The 15,839-nt window shown below is 44.4% G+C and overlaps 1 protein-coding gene across 1 annotated transcript; it reads left to right on the plus strand.

Moving 5' to 3' along the window:
- Positions 1–5,430: 5,430 nt before the first annotated feature.
- On the plus strand, positions 5,431–7,836 carry LOC132420158 (disintegrin and metalloproteinase domain-containing protein 20-like). Its single transcript, XM_060004315.1, has one exon. It carries the CDS (start codon positions 5,524–5,526, stop codon positions 7,726–7,728), a length of 2,205 nt encoding a protein of 734 aa, XP_059860298.1. The 5' UTR covers positions 5,431–5,523; the 3' UTR covers positions 7,729–7,836.
- The last annotated feature ends 8,003 nt before the right edge of the window (positions 7,837–15,839 follow it).

A 15,839-nucleotide genomic window follows, 5' to 3' on the forward strand; every position in this document is an offset into this window, starting at 1 on the left:
TGTTATGGAAGTTTTTCACTATAATCTCTTTGAATATTTTCTAAGACCCTTTCTTTTTCTCTTCTTCTTCTGGGATCCCTATAATTCAAATATTGGTGCCTTTAATGTTGTCCCAGAGGGCTCTGAGACGGTCTTCAATTCTTTTCATTCTTTTTTCTTTATTCTGCTCCTTGGCAGTTATTTCTACCATTCTATTTTCCAGCTCACTATTTGTTCTTCTACTTTAGTTATTCCGCTATTGATTCCTTCTGGTGTATTTTTCATGTCAGTTATTGTGTTATTTATCTCTGTTTGTTTGTTCTTTAGTTCCTCTAGATCTTTGTTAAACTTTTCTTATATTTTCTCAATCCACGCCTCCATTCTATTTCTGAGATTTTGGATCATCTTTACTATCATTACTCTGAATTCTTTTTCAGGTAGGTTGCCTATTTCCTCTTCATTTATTTGGTCTTGTAGGTTCTTACCTTGCTCCTTCATCTTTAACATATTTCTTTGTCATCTCACTTTTTTTGATGGGTGTTTTATATGTATCAGTTAGGTTAACTTGATTAACTTGATTATCTTTGCTTAAATCTTCTACTTCCTTATTCATTTTTTGGGGGGGGTGGTTGTTCTATCCATTGCTGACAGTGTGCTAATACGTACAAGTAGATTTTGAATTTTTCTCTTTCTCCTTTTTTTTTTTTTTTTTTTTTTGCGGTAAGTGGGCCTCTCACTGTTGTGGCCTCTCCCATTGTGGAGCATAGGCTCTGGACGTGCAGGCTCAGCAGCCCTGGCTCACGGGCCCAGCCACTCCGCAGCATGTGGGATCTTCCCGGACCGGGGCACGAACCCGTGTCCCCTGCATCGGCAGGCGGACTCTCAACCACTGCGCCACCAGGGAAGCCCTCTCCTTTTTGTTTTGTCAGTGTTCGCTTTATGTATTTCAAAGCTATTTGTTAAGTAGATACAAATTCTTCTTGAATTTTATCCTATTAGATATATCTTTATCTCTGTAACCACTTCGTCTTTTCTGCTACTAATATGGTTTATTTCCTTTCTTTTGCCAATATAAATTAGTAAACTATTGTTATTATTTTAGAGTACCTTTTCTTTCCTCTCAATTCAGACGTTGAACCTTTTTCTCTGGAGCATGTTGAATTAGATTCTGATTTGCATTTAGAGCCAATAAGGGGCAGTAGGAGTATGTCTTGAGGATACTAGGCATCCCCTAGCAGGAAAATTTTCCCAGCTGAGATAATTACAGCATCTCCAGCTAGAGGTGGTTAGACGTCTCAGACAGGAAAGGTGTAGTCTCTGTCCCTGGTAAAGGAGAATCAGGGGTACTTGGGAGCATCTAGATACTCAGAACCAATCCAGTCCACCTGGAATTCCTCTTTTCAAGTGTCAAGGTTTTTTCCCATCTCAATCAGATTTCCCACTACAGTCTTGGCAAATCTCTGTATTCAGCTTACTCTGTGATTCTGTAACTCCACAGTTAAATTTTGATTTTCTTTGAAGTTGGCCATGTGGCTAAAAGAGAGATTTGGGGGAGGGGGGGCGGGGGCGTTGTCCACCATTATCAGAAATCTGAGCTGAGAATTTAGAGCCTTGAACCTCATTTTGCAAAATCTCCATTAGAATTTCGTATAGCTATTCCACACCTCAGTCCTTGAGATACTTATAGGCATCATCACAGCCCTCCCTTGGTCCCCCACACACTTGCTTCAGTAGGGCACTTCATCACAATCAACGTGAGTAGTAATTTAATTAATTGTGGTGTTACTATGTGCCCATTCCCCATTCAAAAGGAGTTCAGGGCTTCCCTGGTGGTGCAGTGGTTGAGAGTCTGCCTGCCGATGCAGGGGACACGGGTTCGTGCCCCAGTCCAGGAAGATCCCACATGCCACGGAGTAGCTAGGCCCGTGAGCCATGGCCGCTGAGCCTGCGTGTCCAGAGCCTGTGCTCCACAATGGGAGAGGCCACAACAGTGAGAGGCCCGCGTACCGCAAAAAAAAAAAAAAAAAAGCAGTTCAGTGTTGTGTTAAGGCCATGAACATACCCAAGCCAATCCCAGAGTCCCATCTTGTCTGTCTCTCTTGGCAGCACTCTTGGTACCAAGTCCTGTATCCGTCAAGATCTAGTTCAGAGAAGAGAAACCCACCAAGAGCAATTACTATAGGGAATTCTTGAAAAGGTAATAGAGGACTGAAAAGGGAAAAAAGGGGACACTGAGGTACACAGAAGTATGAGTTGCCAGAAGGAGTTCTACCCGTAAGATTGGGGGAACAAAGGGAAGAGGTTGGGGTTATCATAACCTAGAAGCTGTCACAATGGGCCTCATATGTCTGGACCTGGAGTGTAGAAGATAGGGCATTACAAGCCCAGGTGATGCTGGTAATTTTGGAACTCAGAAAAGGGGTTTTGTGGAGTTGATAGCTGTACCTACTATAAGGTAATGCTGAGCTGGTGCTGGTTCCTTAAGGACTTGGAAAAAGGTCCTCTAAAACTCTGACTCAGATATCAGAGCAGGGGTGTGTGCTCTTTTATGGGGCTTGTATCAAGGAGATTTGTGGTATAGCCAGGGAACATCTGAGAAAGAGACACTGGCTGGCTGGTGTGGGTTGCCCAGGGTACTGGAAGATGGCTCTGTACATCTGGTTTTCAGACTTCTGAGGAGGGGGCACTGTCCCCTGGGTACCTTTGATAGGGCTTGATGGAGCTGGTTCTGGGAATGTGGTAACTGACTCTTGCCACCAGAGCAAGATCCCATTGCAGGTGGTGGTCACTGAAAGTAACAGCAGGCAAACAGGTAGAGCCCCATGTCCTTTCGTTTTGCCTTTTATTCTCCCTCTCATGCCCTTCTTGACAAAACTCTTCAGGAAGCCAGCTAGAAATGGGGTAATATAATGTGCAGATTCCCATCTTCAGCTACATAGACAAAGTATAAATTTTAGTTTTGGGGGCTTCCCTGGAGGCGCAGTGGTTGAGAGTCCGCCTGCCGATGCAGGGGACACGGGTTCGTGCCCCAGTCCAGGAAGATCCCACATGCCACGGAGTAGCTAGGCCCGTGAGTCATGGCCGCTGAGCCTTCGCGTCTGGAGCCTGTGCTCCGCAACGGGAGAGGCCACAACAGTGAGAGGCCCGCCTACCGCAAAAAAAAAAAAAAAAAAAAAAAAAAAAATTTAGTTTTGGGGTTCAGAAAATAATTGATAATCAGCGTAAGATGTGTCAGCAGAATGCTGCTGTAGCTTCTGTGGTGACAGGTAATAGCAGGTGATACTGATCTGTGTGAAGCTCTCTGATGTTTTCTGTTGTTTTATTTAGTTGTGGCTCACTAAATTGATTTCATGACCCTGAATGGTTTGTGACCTAAGTTTTTGAAACACTGAAATAGCTGTGACTAAGAGTGTGTGGAGACAAGGTAAAATAGGGGTTTTGGGGAGTTTGAAATAGCTGCTGGAAATAGAAGAGTTAATTACTGATACAGAAGAAGATTCTTACACTGCTTGAAGTACAGGTAATGCTAGAGAGGAAGGGCTTTTGTGTGACACCAGTTCACGTAATTAATGGTAACGTGATGGTCCTTCAGGACTTGTCTTTGGAATAGTGCAATAGTGACAAAGACTGGTATGACTCAAAGATTCTTGGCAATGAAATTTTCTATTATTACCACATATTTCTGATGAAGCTTAATATAGGTTATTTTCCTCTTTATAATGCTTTAATAATCCTCTTCCAACTCACACATTTCCATCTTAATACTCCCAAATCTGTAGCCAGGGATATCATGAAGAGAGACATGGAAAGGAAATCTGGTCACTAGGATTTCACCTATATCAGAGGTGCTTTCCCTAAGAGGTTTCATCTAGTATTCTTGGCTTCCAGTATTCATACATTAGTTCTGGAAAAGTATCCAGGAGTGTACAGGTGTTTTTGACATCATAATGCTGAGGATATTTCTTACGCTCTCTACTACTGAACCCATTTGTGTCCTTATTTAGAATATTCGGCCACCAATATGTGTTCAAATGTGTCTCCAATTTTTTTTAACTTTTGTTTTTAAATATTAAGCAAATTATTGATACTTTTAAATTTTATTTATTTATTTATCTGTCTGTGTTGGGTCTTTGTTGCTGCTCATGGGCTTTGTCTAGTTGCAGTGAGCAGGGGCTACTCTTTGTTGCGAGTTTGCGGGCTTCTCGTTGCAGTGGCTTCTCTTGTTGCGAAGCACAGGCTCTAGGCACATGGGCTTCAGTAGTTGTGGTTCACGGGCTCAGTAGTTGTGGCTTGTGGACTCTAGAGCACAGGCTCAGTAGTTGTGGCACACGGGCTTAGTTGCTCCATGGCATGTGGGATCTTCCCAGACCAGGGATCGAACCTGTGTCCCCTGCATTGGCAGGTGGACTCTTAACCACTGCATCACCAGGGAAGCACAAATTATTGATACTTTTAACTGAAAATCAGAAAATGAGTGAAATTAGCTTTTACCTGAGGTAAAATTTATGTTTTTAACAGGTATGAAGAAAGTCCATTCAAATTGTAGTCTTTGAACATTTTAGTGAACTGATTCTAGTTTTAAATTCTTCAGTCCAGCTTTCTCTAGAGAATTCAGCTAACTCACCAGCCATGTAAAATATAGAATGGAATCTGTATTTACACAGCCAGGATGAGTCTCTAATGATTCAGAACATGATGCAGCTGGGCTGGGTGGAGAGAAGGCTGCTGCTTCCATGCTGTGATTGGAGGCAATGGGGCTGTGCCCAAATAGCAGCCCCTTTCCCTATTACACCGTCAGTATGGATGCCTTCCTTTGAATGTACAGGGATTTTCTGCAGGTAAGAATGCGTTATAAAATAAAAATTTGTCTTGATTGGAGGAGTCTCACAAAACTAATGAGTCCATTAAGTGAGGCTTAGTTTGACTGCTAACCTCAAACAGAAATGGGGGCTAGATAAGATGTCTGTAGAAGAGAAGGAAAGATGGATCAAACTGTCTGAATAAAGGGATAAAAAAAATGGTGAGCTTTGGATGGGCTGTCTACATGCTTACTGAAGCTAGCAGAGTATCAGTAGATTTTTGGGTAGAGGAGAAATTGGGAGTCAGATGTCAATCTTTTTAGTAGGGAAAATGTCATGCCAGTGTACATGTTTAGAGAACAGTATATAATGAATCTTTATCAGGTTCAATAATTACCAACCTATGATGCATTTCCTTCATCTCTTTCCCAGGTAACCTGCTCTTCCCCCACCCCTTGCCCTTACTTATATATGAAACAATCTCAGGAATTTTATTGATTCAAGCCTTGTCCCAATTGAAATCACCTTCTTCTCTCTCTCCAGCCCCCCACCCTCCCTGCCCCAACCACCCCATCCTACCTCTTCTTTCTGTTTTCACTTTCAGCACTGAAGCTCTGATGGTTCACCTCTTCCAGGACATAGATCCATAAAGGTCAGCCCTGCACCCTGAACAGCTCAGAGGGAGGAGCCAGACCAGTAGCGCCTGATGCCCTGCCCTCTTCAGCCCTAAACAGATGCCTCCATAATGGCAGTGGGTGAGGCCCTGGTGCACATCAGAGCCACTCTTCTGCTGCTCTCATTTGGGGTGTCTTTGTTCATTTCTGACCACTCTCAGGCCAGGGCCTCCCAGCACTTCTCCTCTCCAGAACTGGTGATCCCCTTGAAGGTGACTGGCAGGGGCAGAAATGCAAAGGCTCCGGGCTGGCTCTCCTACAGCCTGCGGTTTGGGGGCCAGAGACACATTGCCCACATGAGGGTCAAGAAGTTCTTGGTTTCCAGATACCTCCCAGTGTTCACCTACACAGACCAGCGTGCCCTCCGCCAGGATCAGCCTTTTGTTCCTGATGACTGCTACTATCATGGTTATGTGGAGGGGGTTCCCAAGTCCCTGGTTGCCCTCAGTACTTGTTCTGGAGGTTTTCGAGGAATACTACAGATAAATGATCTTGCTTATGAAATTGAACCAGTTAGGTTTTCTGCCACATTTGAACACTGGGTGTATAAGATAGACAGTGATGATACACAGTTCCCACCTATGAGATGTGGGTTAACAGAAGAGGATATAGCACGCCAACTGGAGTTGCAAGAGTTGCATAATTTCACTCTGATGCAAAGTTCTTACACAGGCTGGTGGACCCACTTGCGTTTTCTTGAGTTGGTAGTGGTTGTGGACAATCTTCGATTCGTTCACTCGGAAAGTAATGTGTCAGTAGTGCAGCGTGAAATACTTGATGTTGTCAATATAATAGGTAGCTTGTATCACTCTTTGGAACTTGTTGTAATTTTAACTGGGCTTGAAGTCTGGACTCAAGGAAACCCAATTCCCATCGATAACATAGATAAGCTTTTGGAGGATTTTTCTGTTTGGAAGTATTTTAGCCTTGATCACCGACTGTCACATGATGCAGCCCATCTTTTCATAAAGAAATCGTTTGGCATAACGCTTGGAGTTGCCTATGTTGGTGGAATATGCCAGCGTCCTTTAAATAGTGGAGTTAATGTTTTTGAAGACGAGAGTCTGTATGCTTTTGCAATTGTTGTGACCCATGAACTCGGTCATAATTTAGGTATGCGGCATGATACTGAATGGTGTGTGTGTGAACTTCAGTGGTGCATAATGTTTCCTGCCAGAGAGGTGACAAATAAATTCAGCAACTGCAGTTATGCCAAGTATTGGGACAATCTTATCAGTAATGGATTATGTCTTTACTCTCCTCCACATCCAGGGAATATCTTTAGGCTGAAGTATTGTGGGAACCTAGTGGTTGAAGAAGGAGAGGAGTGTGACTGTGGAACCATAGAGCAGTGCAAAAATGATCCCTGCTGTCTGTTGAATTGCACTCTGAAGCCTGGAGCTGCTTGTGCTTTCGGGCTTTGTTGTAAAGACTGCAAGGTCATGTCATCAGGGACTTTGTGCAGAAAACAGGTCAGTGAATGTGACCTTCCAGAGTGGTGCAATGGGACATCCCATCAGTGCCCAGAAGATGTATATGTGCAGGATGGGATTCCCTGTAGTGATGGTGCCTACTGCTATCAAAAGAGCTGTAATAACCATGATGAACAGTGCAGGGAGATATTTGGCAAAGATGCAAGGAGTGCACCTCAGAGTTGCTACAAAGAAATCAACACCCAAGGAAATCGATTTGGTCACTGTGGTATCAAAGACACACAGTACGTAAAATGTGCATCCCCTGATATCCTGTGTGGGAGAGTTCAGTGTGAAAATGTGGGAGTAATTCCTAATCTGATAGAACATTCCACAGTGCATCAGCTTCACTTCAATGACACCACTTGTTGGGGCACTGATTATCATATGGGGATGTCCATATCTGATATCGGTCAAGTGAAAGACGGCACAATGTGTGGTCCAGGAAAGATATGTGTCCGCAACAAGTGTGTCAGTATGGTTCGTGTACCACAAGCCTGTCAGCCTGAGACCTGCCATATGAGGGGGATCTGCAATAATAAACAGCAATGCCACTGCAATCCTGGATGGGCACCTCCCTACTGTGAACAGCAAGGCAATGGAGGTAGTGATAGTAGTGGCCCACCTTTTAATCCCCAAGCAGAAGAGACAGGACTGAAGGAGAAGGGAAAACAGCCATTATTGTGGCTTATTCCTTTGACTTGTTTATTTTTACGTTGCATCTTTGTGCTTTATGAGAAACATAAAAAGGAGGAGGCAGAAACGATGGAAGAAAAAGAGACTGAGGAGGAAGAAGGTGACTAAGGCTCCTGCTTCATTTTTTTTTTAAATCTCTGGTTTTTCCTTTAATAGTAGAGAAGTATTAGGGCATGTCTGACTGTTTCAAGAAAATTTAAGGATCCCTCATGTCAGAATCATAAGCATTAATATTTCACTGAAGGATTCCTAGCATGTTCTTACTTACTCTTCAGTGTGTTAAGCAATATTAAAAGTTCATTTTTTTTCCTGGAAGTCATCTCTTTATGTTTCCTGAGCAAAGGCATGGCAAAGTCACATTTTTAAGCTAATGTCTCATCAGTTGTAAACCTCCTCCCACCTTTGTATTCTTAAAATGTAATGTCCGGGATGTGCCGCTACATACCCCGTTGCTGCTTTGCCAGCTCTTTTCCAGGTAGCTGTGCCAAAAGAGGGCAGTAGAAGTAGCCTGGAATGGTGGATGAAGGGAGCAGGGAGTTTACTTTCTTGTGTGCTAAAAGTTACTCTGTCATTTTGGTAGCCACATTTGGCTTTGGATTGCAGTTTTGTTGACCCTGTTAGAACCACCCTCATTCTTCATTAGAAGTACCAGCACCAGATGACCACTGATACTTTCAGAGATCAGAGTTGCAGCTCTGGGGTTAGCAGTGTGGTCCTCCTCTGAGTTGCTGAAGCACCAGCATCAGCTAGTCACTTGCTCTCCTTAGAGGTCTTGGTGCCTGCTCTGCAGGGGGCCTCCTTAAATCACCAGTACTTGAATGAACCCAACCTCTTTCCTTTGTTCCCTTGGCCCTAGGACATCTAGGTGCTTTCAGTAGTTACTTCATTATGATAGTTTGAGTTCTCCAGTAGCAGACACTGAATTAAAGGTTAGAGAGAAAGGTTGATGAAGTCAGTTGTGCAGATGAGAAATAGCCTTGGCCATTTCACATTTCAGCCTTGGCCAACCTGGCAGCAAGCTCTAGGATGAATATTGCCTGACAGACTAGTCTTGAATTGGTCCAAAATGGCCTGGTCTTCATTCCCTCCTCTTGCTTATTCACTGGATGTGAGTGCCCTGGGAAGGGTAAGAGCTTGGCCGTGCACCTCCCAGCAACTGAGACTGACCCCAAAGAGCTAACATCTGGAGGCTCTATGCTGATCATAATCCCAGCAGCTGGTCAGCAAGACTTTCCTGGGAGGAGGATGAAGGTGGCTCATTGGGAAATTCCACAGTCTGGTCTTTGCATTGCTCTGATCAACTTTTCTTTATATGTTCTGGAAACAGCTCCTCCAGGATTCTGGCAGGCATCTCTGCCTGTGGGGAACCATAGAAGAGGGAGGTTAGTGGGATGAAGCAGAGACCCTAGTACTGTGTTTGGTTCTGGGGCTAAAGTTGATACTGTCTCTCCACTATCTGTTCTAGTTTCCCTCATCTCTAGATAGCATTCTGATGACTTGGGTTGGATGTTAACCCTGTGTTATTACCCAGGCCCTTATCTTTAAAGCACCCGAGTGCCTGGTCACCATGTCTTTCTCAGGCTCGGATTGCTGAATCTATCCATTTATAGTAGCAATAGAGCTAGAAAATACAAAGAGGCACCTAAGGAGATCACCTGGGTTCCACACATACGCCCTACCTCCTCTCAATGATTAGGCTCCAGTATGCCTGTCAAGACTGTGACACCTCTTCTTGCTACTGCAGGGACACAGGGAGCCCCAAATGCCCAGGTGGGACTCCAGCTTTGTCCCACTGTGAAAGTATGACCCATTTGGTGACCCTGCAGAGCCTAGAGTTGCAGGGGACAGGAGGCACGAACCACCTCAGTGAGTCATAGGTAGTGATGGTAAGTGGTGCCACTTCTCCTTCCAGCCCCTGGTTCCCACCCATGTAGAGGCCTCTGGTTTAGTGTGTACAACCCATCATGGAATGGTACTTGTATTAGGGTTCAGCAGAGAAACAGAACCAACAGGATATGGTGATTTGTATATTTATCCTTTCCCCAGAAGAGGAAGTAAAGCCCTCAGGGATGTTTGTTCTTCCTGATATCCGGTAACTTAAATACTATGATGTGAAATTAATAATGAGATACTATGATATAAATTCAATATGTCTTATGCTACATGTTAAGGGAATAAGAGGAAATAACAAGGAAAAAGAAAGGAAAGAAAACAAACAGGAAATATGAATGCAAATGTATTCATATAAAAATAAGAACATACTCGCAACGTATTACAGTCCTTGTTTCTATAACTGGTCACATGGTTGTAGCTGGTATTTATGACCATCTTCTTTTACCACCCACTCTGTTCCCTTTGCCTTCAGCAAGTACTTCATCTAATCATTGTTCTTTACCTGGTGGGGTGATCCAAACCTTTATTCCTGAAGGGTCTGGGCCAATGCTGGATTGGGTTGTTATAGTTTTCCACTGACCTTAATAACAGGGCATGGTAATACTGAGACACCCTAAGCTATTTCCTGTGTTCCAGACCTACTCTTCCTTACCTTTACTGTGGAGAAGTAGTCCAATTTCCCCTGGGTAATCAGGATCAATCACCCCAGCCATCACCATAGTTCCATTCGTTGCCTATTGATTCAGAGGCATGAGGAGCCCAAACTGGCCAGGTGGCAGTCTTTTTTTCTTTTCTTTTCTTTTTAAACATCTTTATTAGAGTATAATTGCTTTACAATGGTGTGTTAGTTTCTGATTTATAACAAAGTGAGTCAGTTATACATATACATATATATCCATATCTCCTCCCTCTTGCATCTCCCTCCCACCCTCACTATCCCACCCCTCTAGGTAGACACAAAGCATCGAGCTGATCTCCCTGTGCTATGTGGCTGCTTCCCACTAGCTATCTATTTTACATTTGGTAGTGTATATATGTCCACGCCACTCTCTCACTGCGTTCCAGCTTACCCTTCCCCCTCCCCATGTCCTCAAGTCCATTCTCTATGTCTGCGTCTTTATTCCTATCCTGCCCCTAGGTTCTTCAGAGACTTCTTTTTTTTTTTTTAGATTCCATATATATGTGTTAGCATACGGTATGTGTTTTTCTCTTTCTGACTTACTTCACTCTGTATGACAGGCTCTAGGTCCATCCACCTCACTACAAGTAACTCAATTTCGTTTCTTTTTATGGCTGAGTAATATTCCATTGTATATATGTGCCACATCTTCTTTATCCATTCATCCGATGATGGACACTTAGGTTGCTTCCATGTCCTGGCTATTGTAAATAGAGCTGCAATGAACATTGTGGTACATGACTCTTTTCTAATTATGGTTTTCTCAGGGTATATGCCCAGTAGTGGGATTGCTGGGTTGTATGGTAGTTCTATTTGTAGTTTTTTAAGGAACCTCCATACTGTTCTCCATAGTGGCTGTATCAATTTACATTCCCACCAGCAGTGCAAGAGTGTTCCCTTTTCCCACACCCTCTCCAGCATTTATTGTTTGTAGATGTTTTGATGATGGCAGATGGCAGTCTTAACTTCCAGTTAATAGAATCATTGTTGTGTCTCCTGGTGGAAGCATTCCTCCCTCTAGGACTAAGACCTCTAGGCCAGCAAAGAGTAAAGTCATGGAAACAGGAAGCAAAAACTTTGCTAGTGGGTCACTAAGGTTAATAATGAGTGGTGTTGGGCTTTCCTGGTGGCGCAGTGGTGGAGAATCTGCCTGCTAATGCAGGGGACACGGGTTCGAGCCCTGGTCTGGGAAGATCCCACATGCTGCGGAGCAACTAGGCCCATGAGCCACAACTACTGAGCCTGGGCATCTGGAGCCTGTGCTCCTCAACAAGAGAGGCCACGATAGTGAGAGGCCCGCGCACCGCGATGAAGAGTGGCCTCCACTCAACGCAACTAGAGAAAGCCCTCACACAGAAACGAAGACCCAACACAGCCAAAAATAAATAAATAAATAAAATTTAAAAAATAAAAAATAATGAGTGGTGTCAATTCCATTTCCACCTTGATTCCTGGACTCATGAATCCTGGGTTTGGGAGAAACAGCACCATATATTGGATGTTGATTCAGGGCATATACAGCATTCTGGAGACCCTTGCTCCAGCCCTGTAAGGTATGGCCACCTAGCTGGCACTATAACTGAGTCTTCAAAAGGCCATTCCACCATTCTGTCAAGACAACTGCTTCAGGATGGTGGGGAACATGGTAAGACCAGTGAATTCTATAAGCATGGACCAATTGCCACTTTTTTTTTTCCTATGAAGTGAGTTCCTTGATCAGAAGCAATGCTGTGTGGAATACCATGGTGGTGGATAAGGCATTCTGTAAGTCCATGGTTGGTATCTTTGGCAGAAGCATTGGGTGCAGGGAGGGAAAATTACATCCAGAGTGTCTACTCCAGTAAGAATAAAATGCTTCCCCTTCTGTACACGAAGCAGTCCAGTGTAATGAACCCTCTTCTGGCATGCACCCACCAGGTAGCTGTCTGATCACTGCAGGAAATGTTGCCATATTTGGGGCTCAGTGTTGGTCTCTGCCACTGAAGATTGGGCAGTTATTGGTGGCCGTAGCTTGGTCATCCTTGGTGAGTGGATGTCCATGTTGCAAAGCCCATGTATAACTGCCAACCCTGCCCTGCCACCATGGCCAGTTTGTTAATGAGCCCATTGGGTGATGACGGGTGGCTGGGGAAAGAGGCTGACTGGTATCAACAGAATGGGTCATCCTGTCCACTCGGTTATTACAATCCTCTGCTGATGTAAGCTTTTGGTGAGCATTCACATGGGACACAAATATCTTCATGTTTTTTGACCATTCAGAGAGGTCTATCCACATACCTCTTTCCCATATTTCTTTGTCACCAATTTTCAAATCATATTTCTTCCATGTCCCTAACCATGCAGACAAACCTTTGGTCACAGCCCATGAATTGGTATATAATCACAGATCTGGCCTTTTCTCCTTGTAAGCAATGTGCACAACTAAGTGAACTCCCCAAAGTTCTGTGCACTGAGAGAATTTCTCTTCACCACTATCCTTCAGGGATGTCCCAGAGAAAGGCCGTAGTGTTGCAGCTGTCCACATTCAGGTGGTGCATGTATAGCACGCAGAACCGTCTCTAAACCAGGCCCAGATCTTCTCTTCCCCTGTCAGCTGATCACAGGGAACCCCCCATGAGGCTCCCCTGCTTGGGCCTGACTTTGTATATATCAGTTCCATTTGATGATGGAGTGTACTGTGCAGGCCCACTTTATGGCGTGGTGGGTCAGATAATAGCCATTTCATGATGGGCAACTTGGTGGCCCATCATCAAGCATTCAGTAGCTACCATGGCCCACTAATACGCCAAGAGCTGTTTCTCAGAAGGAGAGCAGTCATCCGAAGGCGATGGCACGGCATGGCTCCAAAATCTTAAAGGCCTGCAGTGTGATTTACCTATAGGAGCCTGACAAAGGCTCCAAACGGTGTCCGTACCTGCCAGAGAGACTTCAAGCACCATTGGATGTGCTGGATCATATGGACCAAGTGGCAGAGCAGTTTGCACAGCAGCCTGGACCTGGGGCAGAGCCTTCTCTTCTTCTGGGCCCCACTCAAAACTAACAGTTTTTCAGGTCACTTAGTAAATGGACTGGAGTAACGCACCAAATGAGGAAGGAATATGTTGCCTCCGAAATCCAAAGAGGACCACTAGGTATTGAGCCTCTTTCTTGGTTGTAGGAAAGCCAGATTCCACTTCCTCTTTATCTTAGAAGTGATATATTGACATGCTCCATACCACAGGACCCCTATAAATTTCACTGAGGTAGAAGTGAATTTTAGTCAGATTTATTTCCCACCCTCTGACACGCAAATGTCTTACCAATTAGCCTAGGGTTGTTACTACTACTCACTCACTAGGTGTAATCAACATAATATCATCAATATAATGGGCCAGTATGATATCCCGTGGAAGGGAAAGGTGATTGAGATCCCTGCAAACTAAATTATGAATAGGGCTGGAGGGTTGATATGCCTCTGAGGGAGAACAGTGTATGTGCATTGCTAACCTTGCCAGTTGAAAGCAAACTGCTGCTGGCGGACCTTATGGACAAGTATGGAGAAAAAGACATTTGCCACATCAATAGCTGCATACCAGGTACCCCGGGATGTGTTAATTTGCTCAAGCGATGAAACCATATCTGGTACAGCACCTGCAATTGGAGGCACCACCTGGTTAAGCTTACAATAAAGTAATCCACTGTCATTCTCCAAGATCCACCTGTCTTTTGCACAGGCCAAATAGAGATGAATGAGGATGTGGTGTGAATTACCAGCCCTGCATCCTTCCAAGTCCTCGATAGTGGCAGTAGTATCTGTGATCCTTTGAGGGATGTGGTATTACTTTTGGTTTATTATTTTCCTAGGTAGAGACAGTACTAATAGCTTCCACTTAGCCTTTTCTACCATAATAGCCCTCACTGCATAAGTAGGGAACCAATGTGAGGATTTTTCCAGCTGCTAATATGTCTTTTCCAATTATGTATTCTGCAACTGGGTAAATAACCACAGGGTGGGTTCAGAGAGCCACTGGACCTACTGTGAGATGGGCCTGAGCTAAAGCTCCATTGACCACCTGACCTCCATGAGCACCTAATCTGACTGGAGGGCCACAGTGATGTTTTGGGTCTTCGGGAATCAGTGTCAGTTCAGATCCACTGTCTGGTAGTCTCTGAAAGGTATGATTATTTCCTTTCCCCCAATGTACAGTTACCCTGGTAAAGGGCCACAGGTCCCTCTAGGGAAGGCTGGGAGAAAAGTTAACTGTACAAATTTTCATTAGTGTATCAGGGTCCTTCCTCAAGGGGAACTGGTCTCCCATTCATTCAAGGGGTTTGGGGTCTGTAAACTGGCTTAACTCTGGGAATTGATTGAATGGCTGTGACTCTCTGTTTTTCTGAGTTAAGTGACTTTTGTTCACTTGACTTAGAGCTTTTCTGCTTATTTAGATCAAGAGAGAATTTCCATTTCTCTTCTAGGAGCATCGTGATTAACTCACCAAGACCAAAAGTTTGCATGAGTCTGACTTTTCTGATTGCTGCTTTGTCTCTACTGTTCATTATGGTAATCTTGCCTTCCTTGTCTTTGGTGCTTGAGTGCCACCACTTGGCCCCTGCCACCCTAGGATACGTATATTCCTATTGCATTTAGGCTTCCCAATTGAGTGGCCGTGGTTCCCACTCTAAGATCTGTCCTCCAGGGAAGAGCCATCATGGAGCCCTTCAAGGATGTTAGGCTCCCCTCATAAATTTATTTCTCAAAATATTAGTGAAAGGTATGTCCTCTGAACCCCTTCAGTGTGGGTGAGTAAGTCTTAAATGACAAGTTCACTCTAACATTTCAGTCTCCCTAAGCCTCTGAATCCCTTCCTTTACATTAAACCAAGAGAGGCTGGGTATTTCCAGTTAGAGCCCTTTCTAACTCCCCAAGCTGCAACATGAAATGCAGAATCTCAGCTTAGTGAGCCCATACCAATAAATTCAGCCTGATCCAACTTTACATTCCCTTCAGCATTATCCTACACCCTCAGAGTCCATTCCCACACATGTTCCCTGGACATCTGCTTGTATAGATTAGAAAACTCAAATAGTCTCATGAAGTGTAGTACACACCCTTATGGGTCACACTTTGTACCTCACCTCTAGAGGTCTGCTAAGTCTTGACTCTAGTTGTAGGTCCAGAAGCAGAGCGTGTAGTGGGGTGGGTCCTGAGGAGAATCAGCATTGTTTTCCGTGGCAGCTATCTCAGGGGAGGCCATTACTGTTTCCTCAGGCAATGCAGGGTTAATCCCCTCAGACAGAGATGGAGAAGCTGCTACCACTGTGGGTGGGGAGGCTGCTGCTACTGGGTGTGTGTGTGGGGGGGAGAACTCTTCCCCTGGTTAGGAAGACTCACTAGAGAAGGCTCAGTTTCCGCAGTTTCATCAGGGTCTTCTCACACATCCCATCCCAACTTACAGGATCTCGTTCTTTCCTAATCAGTCCCTTCACTTGAACAGTGAGGCTGGGAGTTCAATTTGTGTTGTAATTCAGCCTATCTCAAAATGAGTTTCTGTATTTCATTTTCACCAGTTTCAGCCCTGTGACTCCTAGAGATAAGGCTCTACTTCAGGGCGTGTGTAGGAGCTCTTAGATCACTTACGGAGTGCCTGAGCTGGGAATTGGAATCCCC

This window comes from Delphinus delphis, chromosome 2, assembly GCF_949987515.2.
Source record: "Delphinus delphis chromosome 2, mDelDel1.2, whole genome shotgun sequence".
Taxonomy (NCBI): Eukaryota; Metazoa; Chordata; class Mammalia; order Artiodactyla; family Delphinidae; genus Delphinus; species Delphinus delphis.